The 18,120-nt window shown below is 38.5% G+C and overlaps 1 protein-coding gene across 4 annotated transcripts in view; it reads left to right on the top strand.

The window, feature by feature from the left end:
- Positions 1-18,120, top strand: part of UTRN (utrophin) — a 468,873-nt gene that overhangs the window by 371,541 nt on the left and 79,212 nt on the right. For all 4 annotated transcript variants that reach the window (XM_087718331.1, XM_087718332.1, XM_087718330.1 and 1 more), the window contains exons 56-59: positions 5,551-5,819; positions 7,738-7,884; positions 9,174-9,252; positions 10,297-10,357. In XM_087718331.1, the coding sequence (XP_087574457.1) occupies positions 5,551-5,819; positions 7,738-7,884; positions 9,174-9,252; positions 10,297-10,357 (556 nt within the window). The remainder of the gene's footprint in view (positions 1-5,550; positions 5,820-7,737; positions 7,885-9,173; positions 9,253-10,296; positions 10,358-18,120) is intronic.

Below are 18,120 nucleotides of genomic sequence, written 5' to 3'. Positions count from 1 at the left end.
ACAGCATCAGCAAGAGATTATTGAATTACAAATAAACACTTTGTAGAGTTTATTCTAGCACACAGTATATGCAAGCATTTGATAGCTTATGATACTCTTCCCCTTCGTACTGCCAATTATGATAAAAATGCACTCCCAGGTTTATATTGGTTTATATTTATATTGGTCGCAAATCCCAAGACTTGTATAGCCCCAGCATATCTGAAACCACAAATTGCAGAAGATTGACTTAATTCCATGTGTCCATTGCTGATGATTGAGCAGAACAAGTAAGGAGGCAAAATAAAATGCTCAAAGCTGATTAAAAAAAATCTAATTTATCAAGCTTTTTCCCCGTCCCAGTATGTGAAAATCATATAATTTCAATACAATATAGAACAGCTTCATGTATGGGAATTAGTGAGAGAGTACAGGAGTGGGACTAAATAGCTGAATTTAAAGAGTTTTATCATATTCATGATTTCCCCACCTAGCCTCATAGGATAGTACATACAGTATTCTACCGTAGAACTAACCCTACTTTTAACTATTGCTCTTTTAAGGGAAAAAAGCAAGTTAGGAACTAGGATAAAATTGAACCCTAACTGTTTCTATAGGAAGCACTGTTTTTTTAAGGAAAGCTTGAAAACGGAGTAGCAGTCTAAGATGATAGGTCTTAGAATGTGATTTTACTGACACACACACACACACACACACACACACAGAGTGTGTGTGTGTGTGTGTGTGGTGGGAAATTAAGTATTCATTCATGCCTTTTTGCTTTGAAATTAATATTTTGGGAATCCTGGATTGCATTGAACCCCTCATTTCCAAACCTTTGTCCTTCCATAATGATGTGCTTTGAATCCCAAGATTCACAAGGAAAATTTTATGTATAAAATTAAGAGATGTGACATAGGACATGTTTTCAAGATTTGCAGAATTGGGATGTGTAGTTTATGTATTGCTCTTTTGCAATATAGCTAATTTAGGTTTACCTTTGCCTTCAATAATAGAAGCCCATTATTTTATGTGAGGGCAATCTCTGTCTCTCAGTCCAACTTACTTTTTTTTAAAAATGGAAGGGAGGAGTTTCAGGGAAAAGCATGAGTTTGGAGTGTGCTATGCATTGCTTGATGTGCCTGAGAAAAAGCAGAATATAGTTAATAAATAATAAAGGTAGCTTTTAAAAATCGTGCTTGTCATGTTATTGCTTCAGCCAACAGTAGCAAGATCATCTCAATTGTCCAAGGTTTTATTTGGCAAGGGCTTCGAGCAGTCTACAGGGACATTAAGAACAATTGAGAGTGTAAAAGAGAACATAGAGAGACAGAATGAAAGATTTTAGAATCAAGGAGGAAACTATTGAGGAAATCCCCAGGTAATGTCAATAATTATGCAGAGGCAAAGATTATTTTCGTAAGTAAAGCATTTTAAATTAAGCATTTGCCATCTGTTCTGCCCCTTAATTAAAAACGCAAAAGGTATAATAAATCATACTTGGGCCATAAAAGAAATACTGGCTACTAGTGATTTACATCCATGCACCTCATTTATGTTAGGTACCATCTGGAGCAGCTGTATAGGGCAGGTTTAAGGGAGACTGACTGCAGGGGCTATGAAGAGGCTGCATTTGTTATGATTCACAATGCCTTCAAGTAATCATCAGAAGCTTTAAAATGAAATGTTGTGTGGGACTATGACAAAAGTCCATAAGACTTTATTGTGTGATGATCATAATAGTGCTTCTTAAGCTGTGTTTGATGCTCTGCGAGGTGCTTATAATTGCATCAGTTACACTGCATTTCCATAGGCAAATGTCTATGGCACGCATGTCAGAAGTGGCACACAGAGCCATCTCTCTGGGCACGCCAGCTGGCTCCTGTTGCTCTTCCGGGTTCCGGTGTGCCAGCTGCTCTTCGCACACGGAGGACTGCCAGAAACCAGAAGAGCAGCTCCCTTGGCAGTCAGTGCCGAAAAGGTTCGCCATCACTGGCATAGGGGCTTTATATGATGAGAGAGAGAGAGAGGGAGAGGGAGCGAGGGAGAGGGAGCGAGGGAGAGGGAGGGAGAGAGAGAGGGAAAGCGGGGGAGCGCACATACTTTTGTCTGTAAGGTGGGTCATTTTATGAAGTGGAACTCTATGAAAATAGAGATAGTGCACTAATTTCCATTAGATATGTCACTTCATAAGTCCCTCCCTCCCACATGCACATCTGTGCAGAAATACTCTCTGATTCCTCCAAGAAGAATTGGAAGAGTTTCAGAGAAGAGTTCCCATTTACTCAACCGCTAAAAATCAGTTCAGAACACAGTTTTAGAGCTTCATCAACAAGTAATTTGTTCATTCTGCACAGATGATTAATGATGATGACGGTGATGGGGGTAAATTAGAATTATTTTGCAGTATGACAAAATTCCAAAGCAAAAATACATGAACAGTAACACATATTGCATTCTGTTTTCCTGATGATGTGAACCTCATCACAATTTTCTTCTCCAGCAAATGAAAAAGCTATTATATCTATGTGGCTTTTATAGTAATTATTTTCAAAGTGGGTAGTTTTAATCTCCAGGTAAAGTTTTTTATGCCTGTTGAGTATATATACTATGAGTCATTACTGTGTTTTAAAATTATAAAAATGGTACTGATTTGATATGGAAAAACTTACTTTGTTCAATTTGCATAGGTTAGAAGTATATAGCCTGAACTTTTTAATGAAAATAATTTTGTAATTTATTTCATAACCTAATTGCTTGTATCCCCAAATGTCTAGTATTGTCACATGCATATTTTGAGGAGAAAACACAGTAAAGGTGGGGAAACTGGCCTTCCAAACAGTAATAAACTATAGTTCCCATATTCCTTTTCATTTGGCCCTAATTAATGAGGCTGCTGGAATTTGTAGTTTGAAAGCACTTGGAAAGCCACATGCTGTTGATTATGGTGCTATTGGGGCTAACATCTCACCCTGGATTTAATGGATTTTCCCAGGGACAACTCGTCAAAGGAGTGGGGGGAAACAGAGACCCTGATCTGAGTTTGATTTGAAGCCAAAGTCTAAAACAAATTATGCTTTTCTACTATTTGCTTGTCTTTTTATGGCCAATATTAAGAGGTCTGCAATGTTGTTTCTAAACTTGATCCCAGATAACATCTCTACAATTGCTATATGCAAGGAAGCATTTTCCCCTATTCATAGTATTAATCATCCACAGATCAACTTTTTAAAATAGTTTTTTATCAAAGGGTCTTAAAAGTTAATATCCCTGGCAGTATTTATATCTTATTCAATAGATCATGTAAGTTAATTATATTCTTGCTCTGGAAGCTATTTTCAATTCAATTCAATTTCAATTCAATTTACTTTATTTGTATGCCGCCCTTTTCCCTGAAGGGACTCAGGGCGGCTCACAGTTCAAGGGAGGGGAAAAAACAGACAAAGTTACAAAACATAAAGACCATACACAGTTAAAAAGCACAGCAATCATACCATTCGAGTGGGGCAGCAAGTCTTTAGCCCCAGGCCTGTCGGAACAGCCAGGTTTTAAGGGCTATGCGGAAGGCCTGGAGGGTGGTGAGGGTACGAATCTCCATGGGGAGTTCGTTCCAGAGGGTTGGAGCAGCCACAGAGAAGGCCCTCCTCCAGGTAGTCGCCAGTTGACACTGGCCGGCTGGTGGAATTCGGAGGAGGCCTAGTCTATGGGATCTTATTGGTCTAGTGGAGGTAATTGGCAGTAGGCGGTCTCTCAAGTACCCAGATCCAATACCATGAAGGGCTTTGTAGGTGACAACTAGCACCTTGAAGTGCACCCGGAGATCAACAGGTAGCCAATGCAGCTCGCGGAGGATAGGTGTTACGTGGGTGAATCGAGGCGTACCCACGATCACTCATGCGGCTGCATTCTGGACAAGCTGAAGTCGCCGAATACTCTTCAAGGGCAGCCCCATGTAGAGCACATTGCAGTATTCCAGCCTAGAGGTCACAAGGGCACGAGTGACTGTTGTGAGAGCCTCCCGGTTCAGGTAGGGACGCAACTGGTGCACCAGGCGAACCTGGGCAAATGCCCCTCTGGTCACAGCTGACAAATGGTGTTCGAAAGTCAGCTGTGGGTCCAGGAGGACTCCCAAGTTGCGGACCCTATCTGAGGGGCGTACTATTTGACCCCCCAGCCTGAGAGATGGAACACTTGGCCAATTGGTAGGAGGGAAGCACAGCAGCCACTGGGTCTTATCTGGATTGAGTACAAGCTTGTTAACCCCCATCCAGTCCCTAACAGCCTCAAGGCCCTGGCTCATCACGTCCATCGCTTCATTGAGTTGGCACGGGGCGGACAGATACAGCTGTGTATCGTCCGCATACTGATGGTATTTTATCCCGTGCCGTCGAATGATCTCACCCAGCGGTTTCATGTAGATATTAAAGAGAAGGGGGGACAGGACCGAACCCTGCGGCACCCCATATGTTAGGGGCCTGGGGGTCGATCTCTGCCCTCCGACTAACACCGACTGCGACCTGTCCGAGAGGTAAGAGGAGAACCACCGTAAGACAGTGCCTCCCACCCCCACCTCCCGCAGTCGTCGCAGAAGGATACCATGGTCGATGGTATTGAAAGCTGCAGAGAGGTCAAGGCGTACCAGGATGGAGGCATGGCCTCCATCCCTGGCTCTCCAGAGATCATCGGTCAATGCGACCAAAGCGGTTTCCATGCTGTAGCCAGGCCTGAAGCCCGACTGGAATGGATCTAGATAACTGGTTTCCTCCAAGGACCGCTGGAGCTGAAAGGCCACCACCTTCTCAACAACCTTCCCCACAAAGGGGAGGTTGGAGACTGGACGATAGTTGTTTAGGACGGCTGGATCCAAAGATGATTTCTTCAGGAGGGGTCTCACCACCGCCGCCTTTAATGCGGGGGGAAAGACCCCCTCCCGAAGGGAGGCGGTAACAACCGCCTGGATCCAGCCCCGTGTCACCTCCCTGCTGTTAACAACCAGCCAGGAGGGGCACGGGTCCAGTACACAAGTGGAGGCACCTACAGCTCTCATGGCCTTGTCCACGTCCTCAGGGGTAACAGCCTGAAAATCAATCCAGTGATGTCCTACCAGATTATCCCTTGGTGCCTCAGCTGGTTCTGCGGGATTGGAGTCCAGGTCCGCCCGAAACCGAGCAACTTTATCCGTGAGGAATCAATTTTGACATTGATGTTATAAAAATACTATTTTATTAATTGGATGTCACTGGTTGTCAGCATTACAATAACATTGCAATAATGTTGCAATTATTTATCAAATTCTCCAAAGTTAGCCTTTTTCTTTTTTTTTCCAACCCAGCTTTTGTTGGCACCTTGTTAGGAATAAAATCCAGCATTTGCCTCCATTTGAACATTGTTCATTTCAGCCTCTTTCCCTATTAATTTGGCACACCACTTACTACAAGCAGAGAGATGAGCGTGGAAGTCCATAGTTAGTCATCCTTGGCAACAAGGGTATTTTGAAACCAGGAATATTTCTTGTCCACATGCTATGAATCACACCCTGTTCATTCCATTGATCATTTTCCCCATTTTCAGAGTTGACCCCAGAAGAAAAAGCACAGAAGATTGCTAAAGCTATGCGCAAACAGTCTGCGGAAGTGAAGGAGAAGTGGGAAAGCCTGAATACCTGTGCCAGTGGTTGGCAAAAACAGATAGACCAAGCCCTGGAGAAACTGAAGGATCTGCAGTGTTCCATGGATGATCTGGATGCAGACTTGAGAGAGGCAGAGAACGTGCGAAATGGTTGGAAACCTGTTGGTGACAGGCTGATAGCCTCATTGAAGGATGAAGTTGATAAGACAACTGTAAGATCCCAGTAGTCATTTAAGTGCATTGCCAGCTGATGATTAATGATGTTTAGATTTTGGCTATGGAAACTCTACAGTGGTACTCATAATCCAGTGACCAGTTGGATCCAGAATAGAAAACTCTCAGTGAAATAGCTGTATTATTCCTGCTTCATACTTTTCCATTGGGAATGTGTAACATTTCATTAAAATTATTTCGACAGCAGTAAAATGACAACAGGAGGCACAGGTTTGTAGTAATGTATATAATGAGAGCGACATAGCTAGAGGGAAATTGAGAAAGCTCCATGGAACTCAGAAACTCTCTCTGTATCCCCTTAATACTAGGCACCCTAACCATAAGGGTTAATTCATTAAATGCTATTGTCAAGCTGGACAGAAGAGATTAAAATATCCCTTCACAACTAACACATCTGTAGCATACCCATCTGTATGGTGGATAGGTGGAGGTGACAGGGGACCTGTCACCTCCACCTATCCACCATACAGATGGGTATGCTACAGATGTGTTAGTTGTGAAGGGATATTTTAATTATGTAGTGAGGTGATATTTTAATTATTTAGCCCTTTTCTAAGATTGCATTGTTTTAATCGGATGGCTGAAATTCCTCTTCAAATATATTTTCCACTCTGTTTTTAGAGGAGAAAAGGGTTGACTGTAAGTGACGTTAAGTGACTGTAAGCCAGAATATTCACACAATTATCTGCTTATGAAACAAAATGAACCTATTCCCTTTAAATTCCTTTGAATTCTCAGGATTTTCTAGCATAAGCTATTCTGCTACAAGTCTAGGAATTCATGATTATACCAACTAATAGTAGAACACCTAAGAATTTATGTTATTCTGAGGTCAATTTATGTTATTCTGAGCATTTTAGCATTGAACTTAGAAGCCGTTTGCCAGTATGTCCATGGATTGTCTAGAAAATGACAAATAAGACTATTTATGAGTAATGGAAAATTATACATAAATACACAACACTCTGCCTGAGGTTTGTTCTTGATTTCAAAAAAAGATTAAGCTAAATTTGATGAAACACAATTTCTTTTGCCTTAGAAGTAAATCAAAGCAGATTTAAATATGTTAATTTAAGCATAAAATATCCATCTTTCCTTTTTTCATTTGAATAAAAACATAAAAGAATGCTTTTGCATACTAGTGGGAATATTTCATTTTTTTCCCTTTTTGCCAGCAAGAGATAATTGTTCATATCTTAATGATATTTGCATAAAGAACTGTGAAGGGAAATTTTATTATGTTTACTATTTGTTCAAATAGTATCATCTGTTGAGGATTATTTCATCTATTAACAACATCAACATTGATGTTGAAAATGATGTACTAGTAATTCTTGGGGAAAACAGCATGAAGTTGGAAAATTGTTATCCATTTTGTAGAATTATCTGGTTTTCAGCAGATTTCATTTTCATGTTTTATTGATGCAATATAAAGGTATTGAAACCAAATTAAGAAGTACTAACACTTGTTATTGAATTTGAAAATGTATTTATTAAGTAGCTTTTCTTTTCTTTCTCATTTCTACTATTTATTTAATAGCTTTTTGTTTCCTGGTAAACCTTGGCAATAGCAATAGCAGTAGACTTATATACCGCTTCATAGGCCTATCAGGCCTCTCTAAGCGGTTTACAGAGAGTCAGCATATTGCCCCCAACAATCTGGGTCCTCATTTTACCCACCTCGGAAGGATGGAAGGCTGAGTCAACCCTGATAATATAATACATTACTAGCAAATGCACTGCTTTTTTATACTCACAGTAGTAATATGTATTTAAGGAAAGTCAGGAAAGATAGTGAAAGAATGAAAGTGAAGGACACTTACATACATCATTTAGAGATTGAGCTTTGCTCTTCAAGATTTTTTACTAAAAGCAGCTGTGTATTCTCTCTTCTAGGCCTTTAGAGAAGAAATTTTGCCAATCAGTTTGAAAATCAAATGCATCAATGATTTATCCAGTCAGCTCTCTCCACTTGAACTTCATCCATCCTTGAAAGTCTCACGACAACTGGATGATCTGAACATGCGGTGGAAACTTCTACAGGTAGCTTTCATTGGTTTAAGAGTTAGGGAGAACCATGAATCTGTCACTGATTCCACATTATCCTTGAAATCAGGGAGAAAATCCTCTGACAATCTTGATAAACGACCAGAAATTACAACATAATTTTCTCAGATTATATCTGCTAAATTGAATCTTCATTGAATTTCAAAATGATTCAACATATTATTTGGATAGACAGTAAGGAATATTAGCTTGATGGAAATACACAGATTCTGTTGTCAGGACATAAGGACTAAATAATAAGTCTAGAATGTCCAGACAATGTTTAGAAGAAGTTTAGACAGATATTTCCTTCATTCACTGAACTTTAAAAAAGGAGGAGGAGAAGGAACACCAAAATCAAACTTTTCTAATCTGCTGTTATAACCTATCTCAATAACATAGTTTTAGCCTCCTTTGAAATTGATTTCATAGTCTGATTTACCTGGTCTACTGACACATTCTTTAATATCTCAATTTCCCCCCAGAACAACCATTCTGTCAGGTGGTTGGGCTGAGAGAAAGTCAGTGACCCAAAGTGACCCAATAAGCTTCTGTGGCTAAGGGTGAACTTGAACCTGAGCTCCTAGCATCTTAAGTACTACATGACACTGTTTCTGAAATATTGTGTTACTATTATGCTAATGCTTCATTAAAGTAGCCTTTAAAGCCATTTTGGCAGACTGTTAGATGCCATGTAAAATATTTTGGGTTTCATTAGATCTCACAGGAGCTCTATAGTTAGAAAAGAACTGATAGAGCTGTTTACAAAGAATTATGATGATGCCCCTTGTTCTGAGGCGTTTCTAAAACATATTTTTCTTCCATTTAAATTTAATTTGAAGCACTAGAAAGACTTGTTATGCCTTACAAAGATTTGACTGAGTAGTTTTGTATATGTTCATCCAGCTTAATTATCAAACCAGGAGAATGTTGACCCATAAGGTCAATCAGTAAACAGCATGTTCCAGTATGGTTCCTTGTAAAAATCAATAAAATAAAAATAAGGCATGTTGACTGTAGATATTTAGACAAGGGAAGAAGTGAACATTTCAGTAGACAGCAATAGGCACTAAGAAGGCCTTTATTTGATATTGATTTGCATTGCTTACAGAGGAATCATTACTAGCTTCTATTTAAACATTATAAATAGAGAAGCAGATTTAAGAGGAGATAATATTTTCTCTTTAAATCTATTGTAAATCATTATTTGGCTATATGCAGTTGGCTTGGTATGATCAGTTGAAAGCTTACTACTTGCTTTTCCTTGTTTGTATTTTTACATGCAGATATCGATAGATGATCGTATTAAACTACTACAAGAAATACACCATGATTATGGACCTGAATCTCAAGATTTTCTTTCCTGTAAGTGTTAATGAAATGGTTTAATGAGGACTCTAATAGTAGAGCAATGAAGTACTTCAAAGGTTCTTAATTTTTTTTCATCCCAAATAACTGGCATTGAGGAAAATATAGAACAAAATGATTGTCACGTATGGAAGATCCTTTCAGAGAAATCTTCAGAAAGACAATTCTCAGAGAATGACACTTTAGAATTACAATTAAATTGTACTTCACCAATGTCAGGAGCAGGATTGCAAGAGCCAAGGTGGCGCAGTGGTTAAAAGCAGCACTGCAGGCTACTGCTAGATCAGCAGGTCAGCGGTTCAAATCTCACCGGCTCAGGGTTGACTCAGCCTTCCATCCTTCCGAGGTGGGTAAAATGAGGACCCAGATTGTTGGGGGCAATATGCTGACTCTCTGTAAACCGCTTAGAGAGGCCTGAAAGGCCTATGAAGCGGTATATAAGTCTACTGCTATTGCTATTGCTATTGCTATTGCAAGTGCTTGATAGGAAACAAAATATGATATAGAGTTAATATATGATTTTGGACATAATACTAAATCTTGATTAAAAACCACAGTGAAAGAAGGAGTTCATCTTATTATCATAGGGTGACTTTTTAAGAGTTTTACAAAATGTTAATGGTTTTGTCCTCAAGTAACTGAAACAATTATGGGAATTGGGGGAATTCAAGAAATAGAAAGATATATTTTTAAAATTGAATCAATGTATGCACTCACAAGTTCGCAAACAAAGAATCCAAAAAAAGGAAAAGGAAAAGGAAAGTTCCCAAATCAAAGGGTGGGTGATCACCTTGTATACTGGGTCTATTCATTAAGTGGACTGGATTGGACCAAGTTATTTTCCAAATAAGTGGTTTTTCATTAAAAATTGTTTTAAACTATGATCATTTGAAATGCGTATTCAAAGGAGAGTTTGCTCCCCGAGTTTGGAATATTTCTTCTCATTTCCTACATTCAGCATCTTTATACATATGACTATTTGTAAATAATACATTATCAATTTCTTGATTTATTTATTTTCTTTCTTTTAAATTTTTATAGCCTCTGTACAACTACCATGGCAGAGATCAGTGTCTCATAACACTGTCCCATACTACATTAAGTAAGTTGGTATCTTGTAGTAATTATATTACAATAAAATGCATGGACTTTTTAAAAACACCATTAAGTTTCAGGTATCCTTCTTTATATTGGGAGGTCATGTAATTAGACAAGACAGGAATGCTTTGGGTAGAGGTATCTATCCATATAAATAAAAGAAATGGAGTAGAGTTGCACTCCTCCCAAAAATATCTATCTGGACTCCTTGCTGTCTGTGGAAACAAAGGGCTGCAAGCAGTAGCCAAGAATATCTTTTGTTACCTTTGGCTTGGAATGTTCTGAAATCTGAACCCATTTAGGGAAAGTTATAACCAGCCTGGTCCACTATACGTGTGCTGCTGCTGACATTACTCCTGAAAACTTTAGTTTACATGAATTGTAGCCTCTTGAATCTTTGTTATGTCTGTAAAACAAGCTAATAGTATCTTTGCATAGTTTGTACTAATTAGCAATGTGTGTTCTGGATATGTGATGATGACAGTGATGATGTAGGTTATTACTGTCATCATGTTTAATAGAATCTTATCAAATACCAGGTAGAACACTTATGGAATTGCTCTCAAGAGATGTAGGTTTTATTTCACCTATGCCTGCTTTCTCAGTTCCTGCTTTGTCTGCTTTCCTCAGCTCAAGAGCCAGGTTATCGGGTTCTTAGAGGCCTTTTACAGCAGCTGCAGCTGCTTAATGCCAGGTCTGCCCATTATGTATCTCTCTTCATCCATAACCTAATTGTGATTAGAGGGCACATTAGCAAACCCGTTTGAGAAATAGGAGAGTGTCCCCTTTTTACAATGTGCCCTTCTGAGTTTTGGGTAAGATTCTAGCTGAGTGAGTTCAAGGCCAGGGAGGAAGAATGACAGTTCTCATTTGCAAGACTCTACAAGTGACCAGAGATAGATAAGGTAGATAACCAGATGTGAGGCATTATTCTTGAAGTTTGGTACAAGTAGGTGTTGCCTTTGTTGCATGCTAGCACCCCTCTCTCATCACCAGGATGGTATTGAAGCTTCCCAGGTAGATGTTTCTATGTTCCTTCTCTGGAAGTGGATGCTATAGTCAGTGGCATATTAACTATTAAGCAGACTAAGCACATGCTTAGGGTGCAAGGTCCAAAGTGGGCACCACAAAGTTGAGAAAGAAAAAAAAAACAATGAAGATTTGTACAGTATGTACAAAGGAGGGACACCAAGATTTGTCAGTGCTTAGGGCACCAGTGAGCCTTAATCCACCACCAGTTATAATTCATGGTCACCATGTCAACCCTGGACATTTTTTAGATCATTGTGGCTCCAGCTGATAGAAGCTAACACATTAGACCTGGATTTCTCTTGGACCAATTTGTGGGAGGAGGACTCTAAGTCTCTTCCATTAGGAATTGTCATCTTTGGAAGCCAGAGATCAACCTTCTCAGTCTTCCTTTTATTTTCTAAAAAACAGGTTATGTCCTGCCTTGTTAGGCCTTAGGATAACTTTTAAAGCATGATTTTGAAGAGAGCTTTGGTTTGGGAATGGAATGGCTGTGACTAATGAGGTCCTTCAAGAGCTTCTTTTTGGATGCTTGATTGTTCCTGGGTGCCAATGTTTTTGCATTTGGTCATGCTGTTCATTTTGATTTTTTAACCTTATTAGTGTGAGAAGGGTATAGGTCAGAGTCCTTTCGGATTAGGACAGTGTATCAGTTTAAGCAAACAGTTAACAATGGCTTTAAACTGACGGCTTTAATGATACTTGCTGCTGTTAGGCATTACAAAACTGTATTTCATTGTCAACTGGCTGATTGAAAATTTTCATATTTAATGTGATTTAATGAATATTTGATATTGAATTGTTTTTCTTTCCTTGCTTGCTGGTTGGCTTGATTTTTTATTCTGTTTCTCTACTCAAATGAGTACTCCAGCCAGCAAAGATGTAGTAAGCGATTACTATATAATGTTGTGTGCTATCATGGGGGACTATAATTGTTGCTAAATATTTTTTTAAAGTAGAAATATTGCCATAATTAATCTCAGTAATTGAATTTGTCTACCTGCTTTGTTAAGCTTTATTTTCTAATCAACGCTGGTAGTTGCAGTGAATAGAACAACACTTCTACAGGGGTTTATATCCTGTCTGATGGTATCAGAAATTCTATTAAGTTAATGATACTGCTTTTACATTAAATTAAAAAGGTGTTTAAGAAACTTGTGGAAACGATAACTGAAGTTAAATTTTTAGGTTAAAGAGAATGTTTTACTACTTCTAAACTTGGTGTCGAACACAATTTGAGTTGTTTGTATTTTCTTTTCAGAAAGTGATTTGGAACTGAGTTTTGGCATCCTGTTTTAAGAGTGCATGGGAAGAGACTCAGGCCTAAAGACACCTCGGTGTTACTTTCTCCCTTGCTTTTATATTGCCTTACTTGTTCAAAAATAGTCAACCATCCATTGAATACGATTTTAATTCCTGTCAATAGATTGAATTTTCCTGACATCCCAGGAGCTGGACTACAAACAACCTTGTTCAGCACACAATCAAATATCCCAAGCCATCATACTGGCCAGATCAATAAATGTCAGATAATTTATCCCAGAAGCACAATATGGTATAGACAGAATTGTATTTGAACTGGAAAAAGAAAAAAAAAAGGCAGGCATTCTATCAAAGCACAAGATTATTTTTCTCCTTAGCTTATCAATTAAAGCCCCATATAAACTCCCAAGGCCTCTAAATCAAGAGAAGCTTCTCCATTTCAAGATTTAACAGGATTTACTCTTAACTTGGGCATCCTTAATTATGGCCCTGGGCTTACTCTGTTGAATGGATTGGTAGAGTCCATAGAATGCCATTGATTAAATTGAAGAATTCCTAAATGGCAGATTAACTAAGAACATGGATTTAGCTGTTTCATTTTTTCTGGTTGTAACAGACTAAGATGCTTTCAAAAAAGAATAAAATAGGTGCTCTACAATTTTTAACTCTGTACATTTTTTGAGAGTGTAAGAAATAGTATTGCTAAAGCTAGCTATGGATTAAGTGGGATGGTATCATACTTTACAAGCATTCTTCAAAAGAAATCATTCTTACTTGTTTCTTGGCCCTTCCCTGTAACAGCCATTTATGCATAGACAAGAGAAATCAATTTTGACATAAGATTTACATTATTATATATTCTCTATTGGTGGATAGGCCAGTGAGACAATCAGCAGCAGGGGCAGAAAGTTCCTTTCATGGTTGCAGGGATTTATCAGCTCACAAGTATAATTGGCAACAATAATGAAAACACTTCAGTTCCCCAGTCTTTTCCTCCCAAATGCAGAGATTGACTACAAGCTATTTTTTTAAAAGTTTCTGGAGAGACAAAGGCATCAAAAGCCTTGCATCTTGCTGGTCCTCTAATTATTATTTCTGTAGCCCTTATAGCAATAGCACTTAGACTTATATACTGCTTCATAGTCCTTTACACCCCTCTCTAAGCAGTTTACAGAGTCAACATATTGCCCCCAACAATTTGGGTCTTCATTTTACCCACCTCGGGATGGAAGGCTGAATCAACCTGGTGAGATTTGAACGGCCAAATTGCAGTCAGCTGGCAGTCGGCAGAAGTATCCTGCAGTACTGCACTCTAACCACTGCATCACCGTGGTGCTTTCTGAAGAGTAGGCAACATGGAATTAATTTACTTAAGCCTTTTTATTATTTTGTTCACAAACTCAATTTACTTTAAAAAATGTGACCCTGATTCCATATAGTAGCCGATCGTATTTGAAGCAAGAGTTGAACTCATTAGTATCTGCCCTTTCTTACATCTTTGCCTTTCAGTCATGTTTTGGCATTTCAGTTTGGAGCTAGCTAGGTTTTTCCTGAAAGCAAAATTTTAGATGTGAGTTCTAAGTGCAAGAAGAAATGATACCAGGTGTTTTGTTTTGTTTTAGGTTTAGGTTTAGGTTTATTTATATGCCGCCCTTCTCCCAAGGACTCAGGGCGGCGTACAACATAAAAGAAAACACATATTACAAAAATTAAAAGGGACATTAAATAAAGTAAATTAAAAAAAATCCCAATTGATATTTACAATAAAAATTAAAAAATTAAATTAAAATTAACAACCAAATTAATCCTATATTTTATTCTATTCAGGCCAGGCCAGCTTGCTGGAAAAGCCAACTTTTTAGGGCGCATTGGAAGGCCCGGAGGTCGGGGATTATGCAAAGCTCCGGGGTCAGCTCATTCCAGAGGGAAAGCGCTCCCACAGAGAAGGCTCTCCCCCCGGGGGTCGCTAGCCGACACTGTCTGGCCAACGGCACCCTGAGGAGGCCAACTCTCTGGGATCGCACTGGACGGTGGGATACTACTGGTGGCAGTAGGTGGTCTCGTAGGTATCCTGGGCCTAAGCCATGGAGCGCTTAAAGGTCATAATTAGTACCTTGAATTTAGCCATGTATTTCTCATGCAGCCTGAAAAGTAGGAAATAACAAATGGAGAAGCCTAATGTAGTGATTGACCTACATGTAAGGATACAACTGTGGAAATTACTGGGTTGCTACCTCTCAGGCTAAGCAACTGGATTGATTGGTTTGGGATATGCTTCTCAGTTAAAGAAGTAATATAAATGCAATAATACAATTGCATAAATAAATGTGTGATATTCGAGAGAACAAATGGTAGGTGTAACTCAGGATAGCTGGCAACAGTGGCTGCACAGTTTGGCAGAACAAAAGAGGATTTAAGGGAATGATGGTTTGAGCAAGTAGGGAACTAAGAAGGAAGAATAATGTCCTGTTCCTCAGCCAACACGTGGACATTGTGATTCTCATGTCATTTGCATTCTGGGGAAATCTGTGTTGTGAATGGGAAAGTGACAAACCTATACTTAAAAAGTTTATGGGTGGGGTGAGCTAGCACTATTAAGCTGATCAAAGTTTCTTCTATGAAATTGGAGGGTAGCAAGAAAGAAACGGAATTCTATTCTCCACATTAAAACTGGAAGCCAGACAGTAAATCTGAGTAGGAGATTTAAGATGGATGAGAGGAAGCATTTATTCATCTAGCATATAATTACTTTGGGGGATATACAGCCACAAGTACTGGCCTTGGCTGCTAGTTTAGAAGGAATTAAGAAGGACTAGACAGATTCCTGGAAGACAAGCTAATGGCTGTTATTCACTTTGATTTTTGGGTGTGTCTTCCAGGCACGGAATAGTCCATCACTACATATGAGATAAAAATGTGAAAGAAGGGCTATCTTGAGGTCCCATTTGTGGTTTTCCTAGATGCTTCTGCTGATATGTTAGATGTGCTGAATGGATGAGCTTAGGTCTGATCCAACAGCAGTATTCTCATGTTCTCATTCTCATGTTTTGGGTTAGTAATTAATCATGAAAATTTTATGCAGTAGTCGTCTTAGATACACCCAAAAGAGTAGATGGAGAGTACAAGAGCAAACAAAATGTAATCCTTCAAGTATACTACAGCAAATCCTTCTGAGATCAATGGGACCTATTTCCAGGGAAGCCTATATAAAATTATGTAATTTAGAAAGCAGAGAATTGATTTGAGGCAACAAAAGCTTTTGAAATCTTGCTTACGTCTGGCAGCAAATGTTGTAAAAGTAGAAGGTTATTATTGACTAATCCTGATGGGCTGAACTTGTTTTCAGTATAGGCAAAACTGCGTGCAGGATGAGCTAAAAGTTGCATCTAAAAGCATAGAAAAGATTTAAACAGCAGTGTAAAATCCTTCTTATGTTGCAATTGTCACATATCATTCACACCTACTATATTTTTTTGTTCCATTATCTCAACTCCCATCACCTACATAACCAATCAAGCAAGTTCCACAGAAAAGTTTCTTCACTCATGTGTAATCTCTTTTCCAATGAAAATGAGAAATTTGTTACAAAGTGCAAGACTTACATAGTCCATGTACAGTTGTTTCAGCCTGTACACGTCAGGCAGAAAATTGGCAATATATTTATCCCAGGTTTTACATTTTAACACTGTCCACCTACCCTGATAACAAAAATAATCCATCTGAGCTTGTATGAAATAACAATTAGGAAGCGCAATTAATAACCAGATGATCCTATAATTATAGTATGCAATCAGTAGTTTACTGCCAAGAGAATGCTTTCAGTACAGGTAGTCCTCAACTTACAGCTGTTTAAAATTTCAACAGACTTTCCCAAGGTTGCTTAGACCCAGATGTGAAGTTTTGATGCAGTCATATGATCACATCTGGATGCTTGATAACTAGCCTGAATTTATGGTCATTTGCAGCATTCCATGGTCATGTGACTGTGATTTACCATGTTTTTATTAAAAATTGGCATTTACTTCTGGCTTCTGGAAAAAACCAACCATTGCAGACAATGGATTCACTTAATGACCGTGAAATTTACTTAATGTCTTTGCTGTTTGCTTTATGATTGCTGCAAAAAAAGTCATAAAATTGGATGATCTGCTTAAGGACCAGCATAGCATATGACCGTAATTACAGGCTCAATTTCAGTCGTAGGTTGAGGATTACTTGTATGCATTTTCAATCAACTGCATTTCTGAAGATCCCTCAGGGGATCTGATTTTCAAAGACAAGGATTCCTGAATTCACAGTAGCTAATACAGATCTAATGCAGATCTATGCAGATCTGTGCAGATCTGTGCAGATTAGTGAAGTCAAGATGGATCAGTATCAACTCTAAAATCTGAATTGAAAGATAAGGTCAGTTTTTAATTAAAAGTTTTTTATTTTTTATTTTCAAAACAAACACAACACATAAAATCTTCCTTTTTTACATGCTGTAGAAAGTGTATCAGTTGGTTACAAAAGACTTTCGTGCATCTCTTCCACAGTTATCAAGCATAATTCATATTAACTCAAGTATTTTAACTCAGATATTTATACATGTTACCATTATCATACCTCCATTTTCATTTGACTATAGTTGTTTAAACGTCCCATCATAAAATATGCCAAGATTTAATACATAACCACATACTGGTATTTCATTTACTATTTCTAAAATCCTCCAATGACACTAAATCCTTATGTCCTATTCTAGCTAAACTTCCATAATATTTAATAACAAAGTTTTCTATCCTTCTTTCCAAATCACTGTTCACAATCTCATTTCCTTATGTTGTACCCATATATATATATATATGTATGTGTGTATGTATGTATGTATGTATGTGTGTGTGTGTGTGTGTGTGTGTATAAGCTATTTAGCTCTCATCAGCTAGCCATACCCTTACTGGGATTCGAACCTGTGCTGTATTGCATCTTAGGCAAACGTCTTAGCCATTAAGCCACAGGTCTCCTCCTTATCAGCTGAAGCCAGGGAAGAAGGTATATATTTAGAGTCACAACCCCTGGTAAGCCCCAATTATGGGAGGAAGCTAACTGCTTCCATCATCTGTCAATCGGCTCGTCACAAGAGTCCATCACGACAGAAACCCAATATTTTTACTGTTGCCTTTGTTATATTTGTGTTTTTTTATTTGTGCTGATAAATAAAGGGAGACTAGTATAGATCATATATATGTATCTATGTTATTATCATTATCCCTCCTTTATTTGACTATATCCTGCATCATATCATTTCCCCCCCTAGTAATCAAGGCTTAACTGAATCTAACTTAATTCTTTATTATTATTATTATACAATTGTATCACAGCGGCCAGTTGTTTCGCCGGATTTGGCATTGGTTACTAGTCGGGCCCCACCCAGGGGCCTAGGACGTCGTAACGTATTTTCGTAATATGCGTGCAGATCCAAGCAGTGCGGCT

Source organism: Thamnophis sirtalis, unplaced genomic scaffold (genome assembly GCF_051295495.1).
Source record: "Thamnophis sirtalis isolate CommonGarterSnake01/CBP01778 unplaced genomic scaffold, rThaSir2_p1.2 scaffold_6, whole genome shotgun sequence".
Lineage (NCBI taxonomy): Eukaryota > Metazoa > Chordata > Lepidosauria > Squamata > Natricidae > Thamnophis > Thamnophis sirtalis.
Note: the sequence above shows the minus strand (reverse complement) of the source record. Positions and strands in the feature narration are given on the sequence as shown.